This window comes from Mustela nivalis, assembly GCF_964662115.1.
Source record: "Mustela nivalis genome assembly, chromosome: 14".
Classification (NCBI taxonomy): domain Eukaryota; kingdom Metazoa; phylum Chordata; class Mammalia; order Carnivora; family Mustelidae; genus Mustela; species Mustela nivalis.
The window spans coordinates 66,197,291-66,212,639 of record NC_139033.1 but is presented as its reverse complement, the minus strand read 5'-3'; the positions used below and the strand labels follow the sequence as shown (position 1 = coordinate 66,212,639).

General features: G+C 44.6%; 1 protein-coding gene across 5 annotated transcripts in view; it reads right to left on the bottom strand.

Annotated features, from left to right (window-relative positions):
• Positions 1–15,349, bottom strand: part of TMEM241 (transmembrane protein 241) — a 110,970-nt gene that overhangs the window by 74,418 nt on the left and 21,203 nt on the right. For 4 of the 5 annotated variants that reach the window (XR_014302689.1, XM_082698780.1, XM_082698779.1 and 1 more), the window contains exon 4: positions 10,013–10,094. The exons of the other annotated variant lie outside the window; for it this stretch is intronic. Coding sequence is in view for 3 of the 4 variants with exons in the window: in XM_082698780.1 (XP_082554906.1) it covers positions 10,013–10,094 (82 nt within the window). In the remaining variant the exon portion in view is untranslated. The remainder of the gene's footprint in view (positions 1–10,012; positions 10,095–15,349) is intronic. 5 annotated transcript variants of the gene reach the window in all.

The window sequence follows — 15,349 nt, the reverse complement described above, 5'->3', positions numbered from 1 at the left end:
CTACTTTAACAAATTTAAATCTGGATTTCTTAAGCCATCTTTCTACTGAGAAGCTAGCAGGCTTTAGAAACAACTGACCATCTCAGCCTCCATAAAGGTCTATGAAAAACAACGATTAACGCAGTTTGCAAACTTTAATTACTGTTTTTCCTTGGCCTCTAACTCTGTACAAGTCCCTGTCTATAAACTGTGCCATCCATTCATGACACCCCAGAGTGAGTGATTCTTTAAGGAAACCTGCCCTTTAAGAAAAAGAAAGAAAGAAAGAAAGAAAGAAAGAAAGAAAGAAAGAAAGAAAGAAAGAAAGAAAGAAAGAAAGAAAGAATGGGGCACCTGGGTGGCTCAGTGGGTTGAGGCCTCTGCCTTCGGCTTGGGTCGTGATTACAGGGTCCTGGGACTGAGCCCCACATCGGGCTCTCTGCTCAGGAGGGAGCCTGCTTCCCCCCCCTCTCTGCAGGCCTCTCTGCCTACTTGTGATCTCTCTGTCAAATAAATAAATAAAATCTTAAAAAAACAAAAAGAAAGAAAGAAAACCTGCCCTTTATTATCTTACTGAGGATCAGCAGAACTTATGTTAAATCAGACCAAAGTTCTGAGAAGTTATGCTAGCCATAATAATAGCTAAGATATACTGAGTGCTTATTATGTGCTAGCTGTTATTCTAACTGCTTCTGCGTACTTAGTTGTCATAATAACTCTACGAGGTAGATACTATTAACATTCCCATTATACAGATGAGAAAATGGAGGAATATACTTCGGTTCTCTTTTTTAACCTGCCTCTTAATAATCTGAAAACCAGGGGCGCCTGGGTGGATCAGTGGGTTAGAGCCTCTGCCTTCAGCTCAGGTAATGATCCCAGGGTCCTGGGATGGAGCCCCACATCGAGCCCCGCATCGGGCCCTCTGCTTGGCAGGGAGTCTGCTTCCCTTCCTCTCTCTCTCTGGGTGCTTCTCTGCCTACTTGTGATCTCTATCAAATAAATAAATAAAATCTTTTTTAAAAAATCTGAAAACCACTTTTAGAAAATCTATATACTTGTTTGCTGCTAAAGAGAACAGAAACCTAAGTATGTTCTTCCATGTTGTATACCCTAAACCACAAAAGGTCCTACCATCTTTCATCAGGAAAAATGGCCAAGATCAACTACTGTAAAGCCCATATCATCATTACAAAATGTAATTAATCAAATTCAACTACACTGCAGTCCAATCATTTAGTTACTTAGGGGCACAGTTTGCAACTAATTTTAGATTCCATTAGCTTAAAATTCAACATCTTATCCATGTCCCATTGGACATTTTTCTCTGGCTGGGAAGAGAAATTGGCATCTATTACTTACAATTTTTCATTATTCCCATGCTTTCCAGAATGGAAAATTCTGAGGCCTTGATTATTATTTGTTCAGGTGTTCGGCCTGAGAACAGTTTTCTATGGAAAATCCTGACCCTGTGCACAGGCACAGCCATGGGTCACTGCAGACGCCGACACCCGCCCCCACCCTTTTCCAAGCAGAGTCCTGGGACTGGCTTCTTAATTTTTGTAAAAGAATGTCAATCCTATCTTCTCTTTGGGTGATTTTTAGATATGTAGGTGTGGGCTTAATCTACAAGACGGAATAACTGCACTCCAGGCAGGGAGTCGTTGGCTACCCAATTTTTATCAGAAGCACCGGGAACAATGTTCCCGGAGGGTTGCCTGAGGGCAGTCTGCGAAGGGAGCCAGATAAGCAGGCTATCTGTTTTGGCCCCACACAACTGCTCCTACTGAACTTTTCTATTTCATCATGCACCCAGAAATGCTCTAAGAAACCAGGCAGTCACTGTGTTTTCTTATAAGGGTGTTATCAGAGACCCTGCCTCACTAAGTGGCCCAGCCCACCTTTTTTGAGGACTCAGAACCTGAGAGCAAGGAAGCTTTGCTCTTCTTCAGCAATGACCTCACCCTTGTTTTTCTTGAAACTTTTAAAATCTGAAGATTGTTGACACACAATGTTACATTAGTTTTGGGTGTACAACACAGTGAGTCAACACTGCTGTATGTTACACTCTGCATGACAGGTGTAGCGATGACCTCCGCTCTTAGAAGCACTGATGAGAGTCTTGGAACTTTTTTATTTTTTAGTTTTAAAGAGATTTCATTTATTTATTTGAGAGAGACAGAGAGAACTTGAGCAGGGGGAGGGGCAGAGGGAGAAGCAGTCTTGTAACTTTTTGATTTGGCTAGAGAACGCTGAAAATTGAATTCAGACCCCATCTGCATTTATTTTGTAGGATATTACACCATAAATTTTTATGTGCTAAGTCTCTCCGTGGCCTCATCTAGTTCTTCTATTATTCTGTACCTAGATTTCTTGTAAATTTCTGTTCTTAAAAAATGTCTATTTTGGGGACATCTGGGTGGCTCAGTCGCTGGGCGTAGGCCTTCAGCTCGGGATCAAGCCCCACATCCAGCTCCCTGCTTGGCGGAGAGTTCTCCCTCTCCTGCTCCCCCTGCTTGTGTTCCCTCTCTCACTGTGTCTCTCTCTGTCAAATAAATTTTAAAAATCTTTTAAAAAATTATCTATTATGAGGTACCTGGGTGGCTCAGTCAGTCAAGCATCGGCATCTTGATCTCAGCTCAGGTCTTGATCTCGGGGGTGGGGGGCAGTTCAGGCCCTATGTTGGGCTCCATGCTGGGTGTAGGGTCTACATAAAAAAAAATGTCTATCTTATTTTAATTATTCAAGTCACCACCCATCCTTTTTGGAGGATGGTGAGGTATTCAAATAAGTACACCTACGTATCCATGAATATATTCTAAGTTGACTTGTGTGAGTTAAATTTAAGTGTTTATTTACATTAATCTTGGGACTGTCTAAAGGCAAAGCCCCTGAGTGCAGAGGACCAGCTTCCCCTCCTGGCAGTCTATCTCCGGTAGAGTTTGGAGGCCATCTCTGTCGTCATTCGTTCATCACCTCAAGTAGCTGGTCTGTGTCTGATGGGCCTTTCCGTGCAAGAAATTTACATCGTGGGGCACCCGGGTGGCTCAGTGGGTTAAAGCTCCTGCTCAGTGGGTTAAAGTCCTGGGATCGAGCCCCACATCAGTCTCTCTGCTCAGCAGGGAGGCTGCTTCGTCCTCTCTCTCTCTGCCTGCCTCTCTGCCTACTTGAGATCTCTGTCAAATAAATAAATAAAATCTTTTTTTTTTTTTTTTTTTTAAAGAAAGAAATGACATCATAAATTACCAAGGATTCTTCCACCTTGGTGAGATGCCTGGGGGTAAGAAAAGGCTGAAGGGATAGCAGCGGGTTCCAGCTCATTCACTTGGGGGCACAAACGTACAGGCCAGAGCAGAGGGCAGACTGGCCTGCTCTCAGTGAATTGTTATTTTTCTCATACTTTTTACCCGAGTGCATAGAACTGAACGAGTTAAGCCAAATGTGCACATCCTACGGCACCCAAAGGAATTCTGAGCAAAGCAAGTGAAAACCTGCTATCATCCCCTCCTCTTCATATAATCCTTTAAACTGAGGTAAAATTTATGCATAAAATGTACTATTTTAAGCATTTTTAGGTATACGGTTCAGTGGTATTAAGTACATTCACAGTGCTGTGCAATCATCACCGCCCTGTAACTCCAGAACTCCTTCAACTTGTAAAACTCTAACTCTGTCCCCATTAAATAGTAACCCCTCATTCTCTCCTCCCTCCTGGGCAAGCACCATTCTACTTTTGGTCTCTACGATTTGACCATTCTAAGCACCTCAGAAGAGGGATCATTTAGTATTTGTCCTGTCGTGACTGGCTCGTTTCATTTCACATAATGTCCTCGAAGTTCATCCGCAGTGTTACATGGGTCAGAATCTCCTTCCTTCTTAAGGTTAAATAGTATTCCACGGCCCGCATCGTTCCCCCATCCGTGGACACTTGGGTTGCTTCCAGCTTTTGGCTATTGTAAATAATGCTGCCATTAACACAGGGGTACAAATACCTGTTTGACTCCCTGCTTTCAATTTTTTGGAGTATGAACCCAGAAGTGAAATTGCTGGATCATAGAATAAGTCCATTTTTAATTTTTTGAGGACCATCCTCGTGTTTTCCTGAGCAGCTGTGCCAGTGTACATTCCTAGCAGTGCCCAAGGGTTTCCACTTTCTCCACATCTTTCCCAACACCGGTTATTTTCTGGGTTTTTGACGACAGCCATCCTAATGGGTGTGAAGTAGTACCTCATTATCGTTTTGATTTGCATTTCCCTAATGATTAAAGCTTATTAGCTATCTGTACATCTTCTCTGGGAAAATGTCTATTTAAGTCCTTTGACCATTTTTGAACTGGGTTGGTTTTTGTTGTTGAGTTGAGGACTTCTCTATATTCTGGATAGTAATCCCTGTCAAATGATAGAACTAAAACAATTTAGTAATGAGTCTGATGTCCCTCATTCAAGGGAAAACAATCCTTGGATTAGGGGAGTATGGCACCTCAGAACAAGTGGGGTGCTGGGGGCTGGGAAAGAATGAGCTTTATGAAGCATCAGAAGTGGCAACGGGGAAATGCCATGAATGGCTGGGATGGCGCATCTACTTTATTTAGGACGATCAGGGAACAAGAAGGTATAAAACCAAGAGCTGCCTTGGCGTTTTGGGACTGGTTGTTTGGATGTATTGTGTTTCTGGTCAAGCGGAGCATTTCCAGGAATGCTGAAGTCTGCTTTGCTGACTCAGCACCCCAGAAAGGAGCTCCATCTTCGGCCTAAAATTTTATTTCCACATCCCTTGGCAGATGATTTGCAAATACTTTCTTCCATTCAGTGCGTTGCCTTTTTAACTCTGCTGACAATGGCCTTTGACGCACCAAAGTTTTTAATTTTGATGAAGTCCAATGTGTCTATTTTTTCTTTTGTTGCCTGCGTCTTTGGTGCTATACCTGAGAAATCATTGCCAAATCTAATGTCATTAAGTTTTCCCCCTCGGAGCCCTGTTTTAGTAAGTGATTTAATATAGGTTACGGAAAACATCATCTTTAAAATTTTATTTATTTATTTATTTATTTTAGAGAAAGAGAGAGAGCGGGGGGGGGGGGGGGGCTGAGGGAGAGAATCCCAAGAGAACTCTCCACTGAGGAACCTCAGTCTCACGACCCTGAGATCATGACCTGAGCCAAAATCAAGAGTCAGATACTTAACTGACTAAACCACCCGGGCACCCTGAGACCATCTCCTTTAGATGGAGCAAGAAGATAACTAAAATCCAGATGGAGCACTTACTATTTTGCCACTGAGCCTACCCCTTAAAAAGTAATCCTTGCAAACGGACTCTGGTGAGTCTGGGAAGAAAACAACAGGAAAGTGAAGGAGAGCTGCCTCAAATGAGCAGTGCCAGCGAACGTTAGCAGAAGACTCTCCATTTTACATCAACAGTGACATTCTTTTCCTTTGCAGATCCAAGTTCCTTCATGTAATTTTCGAGCCAAACAAATGCGGAGGGGACTCACGGGCTCCAGTTTGCTTAACTGATTTGCTCCATCTGGGTTTATTATCTGTGTGTGTTTCCTCACCAACACCCCAGCCCATCTCCATCACGATGCGTGGGGCGAGCCTCGTGCTCATGGAAGGCAAACCATGACAACAGTTAGGGAAGGACCAAGATCAAAGGGCTGGGTGAGAACTAAGAGCAGTCCTGTCAAGATGCCTTAACTCAGATTTGCAGAGTCCTGCACTACGGACCCTGGCTTCCCTGAAGCAAGAAAATGACACGGTTCAAGCGGCCGGATCACCACGACCAGGATGGCCTCCCACTGGCAACCTCACTAATGTCTGACTTTGCACATCTGTTCTAAAAAACACTCACCAGCACAAGCTTTGAGGCAATCCTGTCTAGCTGACCTGGCTTCAGCTGGGAAATTACAACAAGAGTGTTAATGACTGGTCGAGGTCATACTGACCCTCCGAAGACCGACACTCATGTCATCAGAGCCATCATCACTGGGACCTTATTTAGCATAGAACAGCTGGAGAAGCTGGCCCAAATGAGCCCAAGTAGAAGGGACAGCCAATACACGGTTCCTCTTCCCTCCCCCCAGCCCAGTCCTCATGGGCTGACCTCCCCCGGTGGATATGATTTGGAGGGGGAAGAGGGTAACTTTTGGAAATGAACGGTTGCAGTTGGACAGGCTTGGGTTGGTACCTCCGTTTTAACATTTATGTGCTTGCTGACCTTTGCCAAATAATTTGGATCTCAGTTTTCTCATCTGTAAAGGGAAGTAATGAAGTCTGACTTCATACATCATGAAAAGGAGCGATGGAAAGTGCCCGGGACATACTAACACCTCAAGGTCAGGAAGTATCTCTTATTTGTCGTTAAGCACCTGGCACACAGTAGATCCCTGATAAATATCTCCTGAATGGGGGATAGCCCCAAGACTAGCCCCCTTCCTTAACTCTGTATGCCATTCGGTTGTGAGACGGAAAAATCAGTAAAGCATTTTCCCTGCTGTGTCTTTCCAGAGTTAAACCTGTTTCCTCTTAGGAGTTGCACATCAGAAGAAGAGAGCTTCAAAATGTTGTCAGATAAAGGAGGGCTTTATGGAGCAGAACTCCCGAGAAAGTGTTCTGCATAACAATACACCCACGGCTTTTAACGGAGCACTTTCCTCCAATTCCTTGTAAATTCATTAAACTGACAGATTGCACCGGCATATTGATGCCTGTTTTCTATCTAACACAAGCTGTATGAGTGCCTTGTGTTTAACCCACTCTATAAATTTGTAAGCAACTATATAAAAACAAAAAACGCAGAAAACAAAGGAAAGATGCTGGGCTGTTATTTCACTCAAAAACAATGACTACCTCTTTTCTGTACTCCTCCCACTCTAATTGGGTATATTGGGGCTTGGGTTGTTTTCCCTTTGCTCAAAGAGTTAGAATTGCAGCAGCTTCTTCTCACCCTTTTTTTTTTTTTTTTTAAGATTTTCTTTATTTATTTGAGAGAAAGCATGAGAGGGGAGAGAGTCAGAGGGAGAGGCAGACTCCCCGTGGAGCTGGGAGCCTGACACGTGACTTGATCCCGGGATTCAAGGATCGTGACCTAGGCCAAAGGCAGTCGCTTAACCAACTGAGCCACCCAGGCGCCCTTCTTCTCACCCTTTAAAGAAGGCTGTGCCTTAGGCCAGGGTCACTGATGGTACCAGTCCTCCCCCAAAATAAGGAGCTTGAGCCCAAAGGTAAATCAGTGCACTGCTTCCTTCTTCAAAAAGTCTGGCTATGAAAAAAAAAATGTCAGCTCAACTAAATAGTGTGTTTAGTGCCAAAGCTGATGTACATTCTGGCACGATCTCCTTATGGACAGCTAACAGAGCTCCCAGACTGACACCACGAGTGCATCACACTTCAAGAAGCATAGTTCTTGGTTACAGAACATCCCATCTGCCTGACAATGTACTGGACCGACCTTTACAATAGACTTCTAAGGTATTTTAGGCCACCTAGTATCCTAACCCCTTCTTTTGGTGAAGCATATCAAAGATCTGCCAGCCCCACTCTCAGGCTATGGGATCCAGACAGGACCCTGTCGAGCAGGGCTGGCCAAACAGTGCTGTGAGTCTCTGAAGCCACAGTGAGTGGTCCAGGAACACTGGGATCCAGGGCCGACCAATCAGCATAATTCCATCTTCCTGGTGAGCTTTCAGACCTGGGAAGGACGGGGGTCCTACTGATGCGTTCAGAGTGAATCCTGAGATTCCTGCAAGAGCTACGAGAAGAGTCTCCTGCGTCAGACTTCATGTTGTGAGGATGTGAGCCTAGAGTCAACAACACCCGTGAGGGGAGAGCCTGGGTGTGGAATGGAGCAAAGATCGTGCAGAACTGAAAGGCAGAGAGACAAAACTGGGTTCTGAGAACGTCACTGGACCCCCTGGATCAAGCCTTGCCTGATTTACAGCTTTTCAATTCTAGGAACCAGTTCATTTCCTTTTTGCTTAGAATAGTTTATGAGCTTTCTATAACTTGTAACTAAAAGTCTAAAGTTACGCCTGACTGCTCTACCGTGGGCTATTCTAAAATCCACATACGCTGGCCCTAAAGAGACAAATCTGAAAAGGCAAAAGGTCTGTGGAGTCAGGGGAGCTGTCACGAGCTGGGGCTAGAGGCAGGTTACCAAGACTTTCCACACCTGAGTTCTTCCTCTGTCAGGTGATTAGCGTCTGCCTCTTCCGCTGCCTGTCAGGTGACTGAGAATCACATAAAAAGGTACAGAGGAAATCACTATGGAAACATACAAAAAAGCACTGTACAAACAAAAAATACTGTTATTATTAGCACAACAATAGTTATTCAAACTTCAAAATTCTGGCATCTGTAACTCTCAGATCCCATAAGAAATTTTCAAAGCCTTTGAACAAGAACACATTGTTTTTCAAGTGAACGAACATAGCGGGTGAAAAGAAGAGAGGCAAACCAAGAAACACTCTTCACTATAAAGAAGGCACTGCTGCTTACCCGAGGGGAGGAGCCTGGGGGGACGGGTTATATTGGTGATGGGGATTAAGTATCGCACCTGTTGTGACGAGCACCAGGCTGTTGTATGAAGTGTTGAATCACCAAATTCTTCACCTGAAACTACTACTACTCTGGATGTTAACTAAGTGGGATTTAAATTAAAACTTTGAAAAAACGCATTGTTTTTATCAACACCTGTGTTCTGCTCTACGAGGGGGAGCGCCCTCTGCAGGCCAGAGGGTGTAAAGCGAGGCCGCAGACAGGGAAGTGGACAGAAAAGAAGGGGCAGCCCAGGGCTCTGGCTCTGGGCAGAGCACAGTTATGTGCCGTGGGTCATTTCTGGGGCCCACCCAGGACGTTTCCCCCACAATGGGATACATCATCCGATGACTCAAGCTTATGAATCACAAAAGAAAAATTATGATTTAATCACCACTAGTAACTCTTAACCACTATTTTGCAAACTTCGGAGTTGTCCTAACAATAATACTGTTGTGCAGGTAGGCGGATTTGGTGTTTGTTTTAATGTTTCCATATATGAGACCTAAGGGTCCAACATAACAACAGACTTTGCATAAAAAGACTAAACTGTTGCACAAATTTTGCATTTTTCCAAAAGTCAGAACCCAATCATTTTCTGATAAAGACAGTATGAGCAGTCAGGGTACAAGACAGAAAAAGGCATTACCGGCTTTTAAACCTCATTCTGAGTCTCTGGTCAATGGCAGTATCAATGGATTCTCTTTTGATAGAAAAAATAACCCAATTTTTGTATTTTCATATAAGGTAACTGGAAGAAGTTTATTCTTTTTTTTTTTTTTTAAGATTTTATTTATTTATTTGACAGAGAGAGATCACAAGTAGGCAGACAGACAGGCGGGGGGGGGGGGGGGAAGCAGGCTCCCCGCTGAGCAGAGAGCCTGATGGGGGCTCGATCCCAGGACCTTGAGATCATGACCCGAGTTGAAGGCAGAGGCTTAACCCACTAAGCCACCCAGGTGCCCTGGAAATAGTTTATTCTTTACAGTTCCCTCCCTTGAGGAGCTCAAACCTGGGCAGCTGAGGTGGCAGAACAGGTGGACAGTTGTTTTAATAGTGTCCCCATGGACTGGGTACCAACGCCGTGCCAAGCATGTACAGGGCTACTAAGCCCAGCACTCCCCAGTCCACGTCACCAGTGGGCAGGGTTACAGTTCCTCAGAAGCAAGGAGCAGGCTGAGCCCACTCTCCCTGCTCCCGAGGACAGCCTGCATCAAGGCAGAGCGGGCTGGCCCTGTCTGTGTCAGGCTCCATCAAAATCACCTTCTCTCTCCCTGTGTCTCCATCTACACCTCCTTGTCTTATAAAACAAGTTGGCCCAAGCCTGTTATCTGGTCATCCTCAATTCAGGGAGAGGGGTAAAAGGCCCCACACTGTTCTCCAATCTAGATGTATAATTATGAAAGCTGTTTTGTCCCCATTGATCCAAGCTGCAAAAAGTTAAAAAGCAAAGGGAAGGAGGAAAGAGAAACTGTCTCTCTAAAAAGTCTCTAACACTTACCAGTTTGGATAGTGCCCTGGAACCAGCATAGATTATACCCACAAACAACACGGAAGCAGGAAGCCACGTCCAAACATCAGATCTGGGAAAAGGGAAAGAGGCCGTCAGATTTCTGTCACTTCCTGTCCGAAAGACCTAGTTGCAAGGCATGACCCTTCGGATGCACCAAATATGACAACGGTCCTTGTCTTAACATCTCTGGGCAACCTGGAAAGTGTGACCCATCTGTGTCCCCTGTGAGTGAGGGAGGCTGACAGAGCTACCCAGCTACCGCATCTGCTTTCCAGCCCCCAACAGGGCACAGACAAGCTGAAGATAGAAGACGGCTTCTGGCAGTTTGGGAGAGAGAACAGATCTGATTTTTTTTTTTTTTTTAAGGGGCAGTGAACATTATTCTTTGGATTTTAAGAAGCTAGAGGCTTTGAACTCATGCCAAAGTATTAAGAATGTAAAAAGACTATTTACCGAGGCAATACACCAAACAGCTCCATGGAACCACAACAAAAGGAAGAAAGTGTCAAAGGACAGAATTCTAAAAAACGAATGCTAGGCCTCAAGTTGGGTGCCCACATGCTGACGCTTTCCACCATTAACCTGGAATCTCTAAGGACCTCTGAAGGGTGCATTTCTTTGATTCAATTGTGGCCACACCCAACACTGCTTTTCCCAGTACAGTTTAGAATCATGCATTCTTCCAAAAAAGCAAAATCCCGGTTTTTGCATAAAGCACCGATCACTTGCTGCCCCCATCCTTCACCAACACGTTCGGTCCGCTAATGCTAGCTCCGTAGAGTTATTCTAATAATAGACAGAAATAAATGAGACCGATCCAGCAGAATTTAACATAATAACCCCAGCTAACTCAATGAACTGCTCTCCTGGGATGGTCCCTGCTCGAGAAATGTTCTTTGTTAACTTTATTAGCACGGACAGGCACTCTATCTGTGATCAGACCCTTGTATGCTTCCCAGTCAACCTGGTGTTCAAATGTCTCTAGTCTCTAGTGAGGCTTCTGAACCCTACTTCCTGAATATATTTATTCAGCAAATACTGACAGCAACTTGCAAGGTGCTAACAGCACCAGAATTACTGTGAACAGCAGGATCACAGGTAACATTTTTGATCACTTGTTACAAACGAGGCACTACGCTGAATGTTTTCTATGCTGTGTCTTTAAAAAACCTGCACAACATGGGGTGCCTGGGCGGCTCAGCCAGTTAAGCATCCAACTCATGATCTCAGCTCAGGTCTTGATCTCAGGGTTGTGAGTTCAAGCCCCGTGTTGGGCTCCACAATGGGCGTGGAGCCTACATTTAAAAAATAAATAAATAAAATCTGCACAACCACCTTAGGAAGAAAATGTTGTTATTATTATCCCCCTTGTGCAAATGAGAAAACTGAGGCATAAATAATTTAAATAACGTGCCTGTGGTCAGAAGAGCTGGTAATGGCAAAGAAAGAATTTGAAATCAGGTCATCTGACTCTAAAGACCTAGCTTTAAGCCACCCTTTCGTTCTCTGCCCTCGAGGAGCTCATAATCTCATGGGAGACACTGACCTATAAATAAATAAGCTGCAAACACAGCATGATTTTGCAGACTGAGCAGCTAATTCCCGAGGAATATTCTGTTCTTCCTGGTCCTGCTGCAATAAGAGAGGTCTGCACTTGTACCCAAAAGGGGAGCAGAGAAAGGAAGATGCCATTCTCCATCCTCATGTGTCAAGCAGAACATCAAACCAATTGCTATTCTTCTAGGAAATGGCTTTCCCGTTAGATATTAAGGTCACAAGGGTCAAGGGAGACAGGTTCCAGGCCCCCCGGGCCTGCAGTACACCAGAAGGCAGCCCACAGTACACACCGCAGGGAGCACAGGGGAGGGGGGCAGTGTGTGACACAGTGGGGTGCCCAGCAGCCACGGGCCCAGTACTCTGGGACCTGAGCTCAGTGAGGCCCCAGGCGGTGCTCTGTTCCCTCTTAAAAAAAGAAAATGCCTCCCCAGTCATATGCTCCAAGAGACATCTGGGCATCTGAATGGCCATGAATGTCAAAAAGAAAGCACAGCTAGTAGACATCTTATATTTTAACCCTCTATCCTAAAAACAAAGAAATGACTTTAACTGGGGCCCATCGGTGGTTCAGTCAGTTAAGAGTCTGCCTCCACTTCAGGTCATGTTCTCAGGGTCCTGGGATCAAGTCCCACATTGGGCTCTTTGCTCAGTGGGGAGCTTCTCCCCCTGCTTGTGCTCTCTCTCTCTCTCTCGCTCTCTCACAAATAAATAAAATATTAAAAAGAAAAAAATGACTTTAACTATAAAAAATAAACACAGATCTAGTTGGACCAAAGAGACTTCTGGGAAATGTTACAGAGCAGCTGTGTGAGCATTTGGATAGAAGCATGGCACTGTGACCCAGGCGCTGGGGCTTATGTTCTCCACAGTCCTCTCACTCGGGGCCCACCTCCTAGGTGGACAGAGCCAAAGCAACGTGCACTGATGGTGGAAATTTGGAGACCTGCAGAAGCAGCTGGTTGCCTGACCCTGTCTTGGCCCCCATGAACTCTTTTCAGAGACAACTGCCTCCCTCCTCCGCACACCAACAAAAAAGCATAGCTGCTGTAGAGAAGAATGAATACGAATCACAGGGGACGGTGCTGCCGAAACAGACACGTGCAAAACCAGTGTGAAAGGATGGGGTGGTGGGAGAAAAAGAATTAAAAATCGAGAAGAATTCTGCATTCCCATTGTTCCAAAGTATCAAAGTTCTCATTCCACTGAAAATCATAGGGTATACATTGAGTGCAGTTTATACAAGAAAACACTCAAGGGAACCCAGCAGACAATCCCATACACCAAGCAAAAGCCTTCCCATGAGATTAGCAAATGAATGAACATTTATACATCTTAAGTCAAAATAGATTGTTTCATCCAAAAATGCTTTTTTGACTTATCTTTCAATTAACCCATTAATGATCACAGTCAGATAATATATAACATATATATTATTAAGGTGTCTCTCGCCTCTCAAATAAACTGCAAGTTTCACAAAGGTGGGAGCTATAAATGTTTTGCTCATATAAATGTCAAATATTACACGGATGAAAGTTTTAAGGAAACTAAAGGACTAAGCTGCACCATAAGGGCACCTGATTCAGTGTCAGTGAGGACAGGGAATCCTTTCTCTAATAAGTGACATTTGAGGTAAAACTCAGAGTTAAAGTGGGTACAAGGGGTGGGGCAGAGAAGCAGAAGGGACCCAACATTCCCCCCTTAGTCCGTTACTCACAGCAATAAAAGTCTCTTAAGGTTTCGGTTAGGCTTTGTCACAAGCTTGTTCTTTCCTAACTCTTCATTCCCAAATTCTTTGCAACACTGATATCACTTAATTTATAAACCAGCAGGAGAACCAGACAGACGGGCAGTCAAAGACATGCACACTGCCTCCCTCCCAGAGAGAACCTGCCGCAAGGAGTCTAGGCTGCTGACGGTGAACATCACTTAAAGAACTGTTTGCGCTCGGGCGCCTGGGTGGCTCAGTGGGTTAAGCCGCTGCCTTCGGCTCAGGTCATGATCTTGCGTCCTGGGATCGAGTCCCACATGGGGCTCTCTGCTCAGCAGGGAGCCTGCTTCCTCCTCTCTCTCTCTGCCTGCCTCTCCAACTACTTGTGATTTCTGTCAAATAAATAAATAAAATCTTTAAAATAAAAAAAAAAAAAAGAACTGTTTGCGCTTGATGATGCTTCAGAAATCAGACCTGGGCTCTCTGGCTTACAGGGTTCTCCAGGACTATCCACTACTGTGCTACTCTAAGATGGATGGGTCAGACCTTTCAACAGTTACCTGGGGCAAATAAAAGGCAAAGCAACTGAGTTTTCCATGCTTTTCCAGGTTGTGCGGAAACAAGGTGGGAACAAGGACTATAAGGGTGGTGCTTTTTTGTGTTTTTGCCATCTCTTGAAATATTTCTTTTTTAAAGACTTATTTGACAGAGAGAGAGCATGAGTGCAAGCACAAGAGGGGCAGAAGGAGAATCCCAAGAGAAAAGAATCCCAAGCAGACTCCCAGTGGAGCCCAATGTGGGGCGGGATCCCAGGACCCTGAGATCATGACCTGAGCCAAAATGAAGAGTTGGTCACTCAACTGACTGAGCCACCCAGGGGCCCCCTGAAATATATACTGTAATTTAAAAATCCTAGTTAATGCTGCTAAAACAGAGGACTATTTTCCAGGGAAATAAAGCAGTAAGGATGGAAATCATACCTGGTTCTGGGCACTGAAGAGTATAACCTCATAACATGCATATGGTTACCCAAATTTTTGGGAATTATAATCAGCTCTCTTCACTGCCAAGGAATATTCCTGCAGTTAGCTAACATTAGCCAAGAGTTCTAAGGGAGGGACAAACTTCACACATTTCCCTGAGCTGTGCCCTTTCTTCTAGGTGAGGTCCTCTAGGGCTGGATGTATCTCGGGCTCACTGGGTCACTAGACGTGGGGGCAGAGGAAGGGTGCACAAGTCCTGAGCAGTGCATGGCACAACGACACTCAATAAATGTTCTGGGTCTTTCTACACATAACCCCAAAGACAGAAAGCACTAGGGAAGATTGACAGATCCACCTGCATAAAATGCACTGGTCAGAAATCACTGTAAAGAAAACCAAGAGATGATGAATGACCTAGGAAAAATTCCTGGCAGTATATAAAACAGGCTGGAATTTCATATTCTTAATGTATAATGAGTGTTCACAATTCAATTTAAAAAAAATCACAAAAGAAAAATAGTGAGCAAAACCAGGTATTTGGGTGTGTGTATGTGAGTGTGTGTGTGTTACACATAAGAAATACAAATAGCTAATTAACATATGAAAAGTTACACCTATATACATACACACTACTTGGCTACACTTATCAAAAGCTTTAAAAATATGTGTACTAGGGATGCCTGGGTGGCTCAGTTGGTTTAGCGGCTGCCTTCGGCTCAGGTCATGATCCCAGCGTCCTGGGATCGAGTCCCACATCGGGCTTCTTGCTCGGCAGGGAGGCTGCTTCTCCCTCTGCCTCTGCCTCTGCCTGCCACTCTGTCTGCCTGTGCTCACTCTCGCTTCTCTCGCTCTCTGACAAATAAATAAATAAAATCTTTAAAAAGGAAAACAAAAAATACTCTATACAACAGTTAAAGTTAGTTAAAGTTACCCACAATGACCTTTTCATTTACAAGGAATATAAAGCTGCATTCTGGCCTCGTTGTTGGTTGTCAGGTGTGCCAAGCACCTCACGGCTGACTATTGCCTCCCGGCCGGGAACCCTCTCCCTCCAGAACCCTGCATGGTTCACTCTCT